General features: G+C 30.6%; 1 protein-coding gene across 1 annotated transcript; it reads left to right on the forward strand.

The window, feature by feature from the left end:
- Positions 1 to 462: 462 nt before the first annotated feature.
- LOC111631045 (monocarboxylate transporter 9-like) lies at positions 463 to 8,737 on the forward strand. Its single transcript, XM_023375237.1, has 6 exons — positions 463 to 928; positions 3,479 to 3,622; positions 3,699 to 4,685; positions 6,077 to 6,131; positions 6,176 to 7,179; positions 8,571 to 8,737. The coding sequence occupies exons 1-6, from the start codon at positions 718 to 720 to the stop codon at positions 8,735 to 8,737; spliced, it is 2,568 nt and encodes an 855-aa protein (XP_023231005.1). The 5' UTR covers positions 463 to 717.
- Positions 8,738 to 8,942: the final 205 nt, after the last annotated feature.

The raw sequence follows: 8,942 nt of genomic DNA on the forward strand, positions 1-8,942 counted from the left end.
GCCAGCGAAAAGTCACGTTCTTATAACTTCCTACCCCCGTTACTCGCGTAAGATTATACAATAACATTGTTACGTTTATGCGAAAGTAACAATGACACATATAACAGATTAATTACTCAAACATTTAAAGGTATAGGACCTCATAACTGTACAATAAACAATTAACGACACCATTCGACTGTACAATAAATAATGTAAACAGGTAAAAAATTTTATAGAAAAATATTATTCCGAAAAATTCTCTAATTAATTATATAAGTATTTATAAAGGAATTATTTAATTATTATTTAAAATTACACTCGTATGTCAATTGTAAGAGTGTTGTTGAGGTGTATAACGTTCTAATTTCTTACTAATCTTTCTTAGAATAGTGTAACACGTGAAATTTCTCTTGCATATAAGTTACACCCCTAGTAAAAGCATTCGATACTTCACATTACATCAACAGAGGGCAGTTTAAAATACTTCATGCATTAAAACCTGCAAGACAAGCGGGAGTTGGGAAGCATTTAAGCAGATAAAAAAAAATATTCCTATTATTTAAAAGAACACACCTGATGACGCTATTGTAGTAGTAAGAATCATAAAAAAAAAGAATAATAATAATAATAATACCCGGAGGAGTGAGTAATGTCGTTGTACTTGGCCACAGAACACATTGGATAAAGTAGTTAAGCTAGGTGTAATCTAGTGTTTGAAGGGCAAAGTAGCGAGTTATGTCCAGACAAGGTAATCATATAGATAGAAGACGAGACGGAGGATGGGGATGGATGATCGTTTTAGGTGCATTTTTAGTTAATTTTACAATGTTAGGCCTTTTGAGATCGGGTGGAATTATATACGTGGCTCTTGTCGATTTTTTTGGTATAAGTAGAAGAGAAGCATCGTGGCCCTTTACTTTATCGGGAGCTCTCATGTTTATAACAGGTAAGTCACTTATTTAAATTTAAATTAAGCCGTTAAACGCTTATATATAATCGTGCAACAAGCTTGGTATTCATAAAGCGAAAATGATGATGATGATGATGATGATGATGATGATGCTCCTCACACTTAGAGAATTATCATCAAGGAAGGCGAACAAAGTTTAAAATAATTATAGAGAGATTTAGTGAATAATTTAATCGTTAAAATTAATTAAAAGCGTGTTTTTATTCAGATATTTAAGCTTATTTTATCGTAACGAAAAGATCATCTTCAGGTGTTCTCGTGTATCAATTCTAAGAAATGAGGGTCAGAATATGTTAAATGTTATAGCGAATTATTTCGCAATATCAGGTCAAACAGGTTAATCTCGAATGAAGCTTCGATAAAAGAATATTTATAATATAAACACGAGAAAACACTACAAATTTCATTCGTTTAAATATAATTAAAAATTTATCCAACGAGCTTCAATTATAATTTACAAATTGCAATTTTTTATGGTATTTTTACGTGTTTATGTACTTCATTCAGCCGTTTAGAGAAAACATTATTTTGTTTTGTATCCTCTAAAAAATAAATATGTATTTTTTTAATTATTATTATTTTACATAAATGTGTTTTGTATGTGTTAATTACATTTCTGTCACGCATTAATTAATTGTAAGCTTTCCAATGCCTGTATATATTAATACTTCTTCATAAATTGTACTTTCTTATTACGAATTTTTATATTATTTTAACTAGGAAATATATTTTGGTTACTCGATACAGTGTAAATGATACTTGAGTGATACTGGATTAAATTACCTTCCTGTTTTCAGTTAATTGGAATTGTTGTTCAGATAGTTTTTAATGTATTAAAATGAATAAAATTGAGAAAAATTGTACAATAAAATGGGAAAAATTGTATAATAAAATATCAATAGAATGGGCAAAATTGTATAATAAAATATCAATAGAATGGGCAAAATTGTATAATAAAATATCAATAGAATGGGCAAAATTCTACAATAAAAAATGTCAAAAAATAAAGAAAATTATGCCAGAAAAAATACTGTAAATAAAAATTGTTACTGCCAAATTTGCAAAATTCCATAAATAAATTCGACTAAAAAATCAATTTAAAAAAATATAAAAAAATTAAAAATAATAATAATAATTTCTAGCTCTTATGGGTCGAACGTGTTTTAACAATAGAGGTACCGAGAAATGTCTTCTTTTTCTGACTCTCTTCCACGAATTATCTCGGATTGAGAACACAAAACAATTTCAAATTACTAAATTAAATTTTAAACACAATTTAAAAATCATGTAAGAGTTGACTTCTATGGATTGGGGGGATATATAATTTATCACGTGAATTTAATTGGGTTATAGCCGGAAGCCGTAGAAACGTTCCAATTTAAAATTTATAATTATCGAGCCGGTATATTTTTAATAAAACATTTGCCTGATTTATTTTTATAACACGAGAATTTCCTTAATTATTTATTGGTTCAACAGCAGAAAGAATTGTTCAATTCATTGAAACAAAACTAATATACCAGCTACTTGGCGCAATTACCTTTCAACCAAGACTAAAAACTTTTATTTATTAAACATTTTTTTATTATTTTTTTCGGTTCGGTGAACCTTTGAACTGTTATTAACAGATGAATGTCGGGTTTTCTTGAGTAAAAATGCTGTTTTTTTAAGTCTGGTAATGGCTCTTTTTCGATTTTCTAACACTCGAATAGAAAGAGAACCATTGTGAAGTCCTATTGTAAAGTCCTTAGTATAATCTTAGTATAAAAGTAGTATAATCTTTAATATTATCGAATGATAGATGTTGAATAGGATGAAATAAATTGCATTTTGTGTTTTTCTTTGTCGTTGCCATTGTCAAGGATTTTTTGATGCCAATCTTTTATATTATTTCTTCTGTTTTGTCTTCTCTGAATGGATTTATCAGGAAGTTTGTAATTACGAAAATTTTCCCATTTATAACAATACTTTTAACAATAGAATAGAACGTTACGTGACTTTATTTTTTGAAAAATTTAAAATAAAATTGATTGAAATTACACGAACTTTGTTTAAATGCCAATTCATTACGAACTTCTGAAGATTTGTAATTCTAGTGAAGATATTAGGAGGGATTTTTCTTCTTTTTTTATTAATTTAACTGGTAAAAATGGTTACTTTACACGTGAGACGAGGTATTTATAGATTTTTAAGGTATACCTTTGTAATTTCCCATCTTTCTAAAGGAGTATCTCGTGTTAAAAGCTCGTTCGTTAAACTCTGGTATGAGTCCACTTACGTAATTATTGTACGTAAAGCGTACGTGACAAGTCGTAAAATTCGTGATGAACTAACCTTTTGAATTGTTAGTATTCACGTGTGACCTAATTATTAATTTTACGTGTAACATATTCGTAGTTTATTATCAGTTTTAACGAGTTATTATTGCTTAAAAGTCATTTACGGTTCGAATTTTGATGGGGTCAATACACAATACAGCATTGAAAATTATATGTAATACTTTTAACTTTTTTTTTCTATTTTTAGGACCCGTCGCTGCTTTCCTAAGTAATTACTTCAGCATAAGAAAGATTGTAATTTTTGGTGTCACCGTTGCTTCTTTAGGGGTAACGTTCTGTTATTTTGCCACGGATATCCTCACCATTATTGTCTTATTTGGTATAGTTCAAGGTAAGTAGATCCTAACTCCTATTAAGGACTCTTGAAGATCCTAACTTCTTAACTAATAGTTTGGTTTTTTATTTAGGTTTAGGTATAGGTTTAATGTTCACCCTGAATCCGGTCATACTAAACCAGTATTTTACAAAAAGAAAAGCTACAGCAATGGGAATTGCTTACGCGGGAGCATCATTAGGTTCCTTTGCTCTACCTCCAGCTGCAGAAATTCTCATTGATTATTACGGTCTTCACGGATGTTTCCTAATTTTGGGAGGTTTATCTCTTAATGCCATCGTAGGAGCAAGCTTATACAGAGCTCCTAAATTTAGTATCACAGAAAAACTTAAGGCATTGACCTCTCAGAATCACAAGGAAGAAGAACAACACGAAGAGAAGGTGAAGAGTATTGTTCCTGTTGATGCCCTCTTCGTTAGTAACAATAGAAAGATTAACGAAGACTCCACGAAAGAAGAGAATTCTTTAATGATCGAAAATAACGAAATTAATGGAAAATTATCTCAACATAATAACAATTCTATAGTTTTGAATGACAATATTGTAAGGAAAATGAGTGTGGATGCTAAACACGGTGTAACTAAAAATGCTAAATTAATAGCAGAAACTATAAGCCATCCCCTATTTATCATCTTATGCATGACCATGACCATTTACTTTTTATCTTCTCACACTTTTCTAATGGTAATTGTCGATTATTCCGTCGATAGAGGTATAACAGATAACGATTCCGTTTATCTGGTACCCATTTATTCGATTACAGATCTATTTGGAAGATTGACCATCGGTTGGTTTTCCGATTCTTCTAAGATATCGAGAAGACATGTTGTTTTGTTCGCCACCATAGGACTCGGAATTTCAATGGAAGCCATAGTATTCACATGGAATTACATATGGATGGCCGTGGTATCGGCATTCTTGGGTCTGTTTTCGGGTTGTCTAATGATCAACTATCCACCGTTAATGGCAGAAATCTTAGGTATCGACAAACTTGCCACTGCTATCGGGTTTGCCGGATTGATGATCGGATGTGTTAGTTTCACGCGACCTTTCTTAATTGGTGAGTATTATTGACGTAAATTTAAAAGAAATCGTATTTATACAATACAAGTCGACCCCTCTATAACACTGTTGATAATTCCGTTTTATATGAATTCCATGTTGTACGAGTCACTTAGATTTTACAAATACGTGTGCAGGGTTGTGACGGCTCACGTATTTGTAAAATCTAAATGACTCGTACAACATGGAGTTCATATAAAACAGAATTATCAACAGTGTTATAGGGGGGTCGACTTGTACTTTTTTAAGGTATGTTAAGGTACTAAATAGGTGTCAGAGTACAATAAGTTATGCGGTAACTTAGACAATACATTACTAACCAACAATGACGGCTAAAAAGACACTTTATTCCTTAAAAATAGAAAAATATGGCCTACTAATGACCGAGTGGATAACACTGGTCGTGGATTCCGACCTAACCACGTGGAATTTTCACTTTCGACTGGTAGAAATGAAAAAAAATCGAGTATTGTATTAGGCTCGACGTAACACATAATACCGATAAAACTAGTATTACGTAGGTGTTTCCGTGTATTACGAATCTAGATAATTTTTATCCGTTTTAATACCGCAATCACGTTTATAAACAAGGTTAAATTTTGGCTATTCTTGAAGAAACTTCATTTAATTATTTCAAGATAATTATATTTAATATTACCACGAAATTATTTCTCAATAATACTACGTGTTAATCATATAGAAAACGTGAATAAACGTATTTTAAAATAGCTTAATACTTATTATTCATATTCTGTATTTAAACAATGGTAAAAGGAGGAGACTGCAGAGGTAAGAGAGATCGTAAAGCGGGGTTTAATTATAAAATCCCGGCGTATACAGTTGTATTTATTTTTATATTTACTTTATCTATCAAATTAAAAGTAAACAAACACCAAAACAAAACTTTTTAAATGGGAAAATATGAGGAAAAAAAAAATATTTCCTCAGCTTTTTTTTCATAGAAAATTACGTGATAGTGCAACAATATAGCTATTTCATATTTATAATTTTCCCACCTGATTATCTATTCTTATTCATTATTAAAGTTTCACTTTAAATTGAATTTAAGCACCTAATATACCAAGAAAATACTCCTATAATTACGTTTTTTTTTTTTATAAATGTAGGGGATAAATATTCACAGTTAAATATGAGAGAATATGACAAATGGAAAAATATAGCATGACGTACGACGATTTCGAAAATAATGGAATTTCTATTATTACGTAAGACCAGAAAACATAAATGACGAATCGAAATCGTGATTTACGTCACACGTGTCTCGGATTGTATTATGACACGAAAATTATAACAAAGAAATTTTTTACGATTAAGTATGACTTTGCATCTTTATTTTAAGTGTAATAAATATAATATTTATATTTTCAGGATATTTTCGAGATACTTTTGGAGTGTACGATAATATGTTTCATTTTTTCGCAAACTCCTATTAAGGACTCTTGAAGATCCTAACTTCTTAACTAATAGTTTGGTTTTTTATTTAGGTTTAGGTATAGGTTTAATGTTCACCCTGAATCCGGTCATACTAAACCAGTATTTTACAAAAAGAAAAGCTACAGCAATGGGAATTGCTTACGCGGGAGCATCATTAGGTTCCTTTGCTCTACCTCCAGCTGCAGAAATTCTCATTGATTATTACGGTCTTCACGGATGTTTCCTAATTTTGGGAGGTTTATCTCTTAATGCCATCGTAGGAGCAAGCTTATACAGAGCTCCTAAATTTAGTATCACAGAAAAACTTAAGGCATTGACCTCTCAGAATCACAAGGAAGAAGAACAACACGAAGAGAAGGTGAAGAGTATTGTTCCTGTTGATGCCCTCTTCGTTAGTAACAATAGAAAGATTAACGAAGACTCCACGAAAGAAGAGAATTCTTTAATGATCGAAAATAACGAAATTAATGGAAAATTATCTCAACATAATAACAATTCTATAGTTTTGAATGACAATATTGTAAGGAAAATGAGTGTGGATGCTAAACACGGTGTAACTAAAAATGCTAAATTAATAGCAGAAACTATAAGCCATCCCCTATTTATCATCTTATGCATGACCATGACCATTTACTTTTTATCTTCTCACACTTTTCTAATGGTAATTGTCGATTATTCCGTCGATAGAGGTATAACAGATAACGATTCCGTTTATCTGGTACCCATTTATTCGATTACAGATCTATTTGGAAGATTGACCATCGGTTGGTTTTCCGATTCTTCTAAGATATCGAGAAGACATGTTGTTTTGTTCGCCACCATAGGACTCGGAATTTCAATGGAAGCCATAGTATTCACATGGAATTACATATGGATGGCCGTGGTATCGGCATTCTTGGGTCTGTTTTCGGGTTGTCTAATGATCAACTATCCACCGTTAATGGCAGAAATCTTAGGTATCGACAAACTTGCCACTGCTATCGGGTTTGCCGGATTGATGATCGGATGTGTTAGTTTCACGCGACCTTTCTTAATTGGTGAGTATTATTGACGTAAATTTAAAAGAAATCGTATTTATACAATACAAGTCGACCCCTCTATAACACTGTTGATAATTCCGTTTTATATGAATTCCATGTTGTACGAGTCACTTAGATTTTACAAATACGTGTGCAGGGTTGTGACGGCTCACGTATTTGTAAAATCTAAATGACTCGTACAACATGGAGTTCATATAAAACAGAATTATCAACAGTGTTATAGGGGGGTCGACTTGTACTTTTTTAAGGTATGTTAAGGTACTAAATAGGTGTCAGAGTACAATAAGTTATGCGGTAACTTAGACAATACATTACTAACCAACAATGACGGCTAAAAAGACACTTTATTCCTTAAAAATAGAAAAATATGGCCTACTAATGACCGAGTGGATAACACTGGTCGTGGATTCCGACCTAACCACGTGGAATTTTCACTTTCGACTGGTAGAAATGAAAAAAAATCGAGTATTGTATTAGGCTCGACGTAACACATAATACCGATAAAACTAGTATTACGTAGGTGTTTCCGTGTATTACGAATCTAGATAATTTTTATCCGTTTTAATACCGCAATCACGTTTATAAACAAGGTTAAATTTTGGCTATTCTTGAAGAAACTTCATTTAATTATTTCAAGATAATTATATTTAATATTACCACGAAATTATTTCTCAATAATACTACGTGTTAATCATATAGAAAACGTGAATAAACGTATTTTAAAATAGCTTAATACTTATTATTCATATTCTGTATTTAAACAATGGTAAAAGGAGGAGACTGCAGAGGTAAGAGAGATCGTAAAGCGGGGTTTAATTATAAAATCCCGGCGTATACAGTTGTATTTATTTTTATATTTACTTTATCTATCAAATTAAAAGTAAACAAACACCAAAACAAAACTTTTTAAATGGGAAAATATGAGGAAAAAAAAAATATTTCCTCAGCTTTTTTTTCATAGAAAATTACGTGATAGTGCAACAATATAGCTATTTCATATTTATAATTTTCCCACCTGATTATCTATTCTTATTCATTATTAAAGTTTCACTTTAAATTGAATTTAAGCACCTAATATACCAAGAAAATACTCCTATAATTACGTTTTTTTTTTTTATAAATGTAGGGGATAAATATTCACAGTTAAATATGAGAGAATATGACAAATGGAAAAATATAGCATGACGTACGACGATTTCGAAAATAATGGAATTTCTATTATTACGTAAGACCAGAAAACATAAATGACGAATCGAAATCGTGATTTACGTCACACGTGTCTCGGATTGTATTATGACACGAAAATTATAACAAAGAAATTTTTTACGATTAAGTATGACTTTGCATCTTTATTTTAAGTGTAATAAATATAATATTTATATTTTCAGGATATTTTCGAGATACTTTTGGAGTGTACGATAATATGTTTCATTTTTTCGCATCAATTCACTTTCTCTGTTCGTTATTATGGATATTACAACCCGGAACGAAATATATTTTCAAGAAATTGTCTAAGAAAACAATTTCGAATAATAAAATCGAAATTAAATTTTAATTTGTAGTGTTTGTTTTTTCCTTGTGTTAAGTTTCCTATTTCTCTCATTAGATGGCACTAGTAGGAAAAAAAGTATAAAATTACTCCTTTACGTTTATTTATTGTTTAATTTAATTAAAAAAATTAGTTATATATACGAATAAATAATGTAGTAATTTATAAATTATATTAAAAAGGGAAAACTCGATAATACTCGTATATACAG

The sequence above is a fragment of the Centruroides sculpturatus genome, unplaced genomic scaffold (assembly GCF_000671375.1).
Source record: "Centruroides sculpturatus isolate CEXI.00-Female unplaced genomic scaffold, Cexi_2.0 scaffold755, whole genome shotgun sequence".
NCBI lineage: Eukaryota > Metazoa > Arthropoda > Arachnida > Scorpiones > Buthidae > Centruroides > Centruroides sculpturatus.

Bases quoted from the DNA above. Each gene is read 5' to 3' on its own strand.
- LOC111631045 (XM_023375237.1), top strand. From the start codon at position 718: ATGTCCAGACAAGGTAATCATATAGATAGAAGACGAGACGGAGGATGG. The intron at 3,623-3,698 runs GTAAGTAGATCC...TTTTTTATTTAG, and splicing joins CTTATTTGGTATAGTTCAAG to GTTTAGGTATAGGTTTAATG. The intron at 4,686-6,076 runs GTGAGTATTATT...TTATATTTTCAG, and splicing joins CACGCGACCTTTCTTAATTG to GATATTTTCGAGATACTTTT.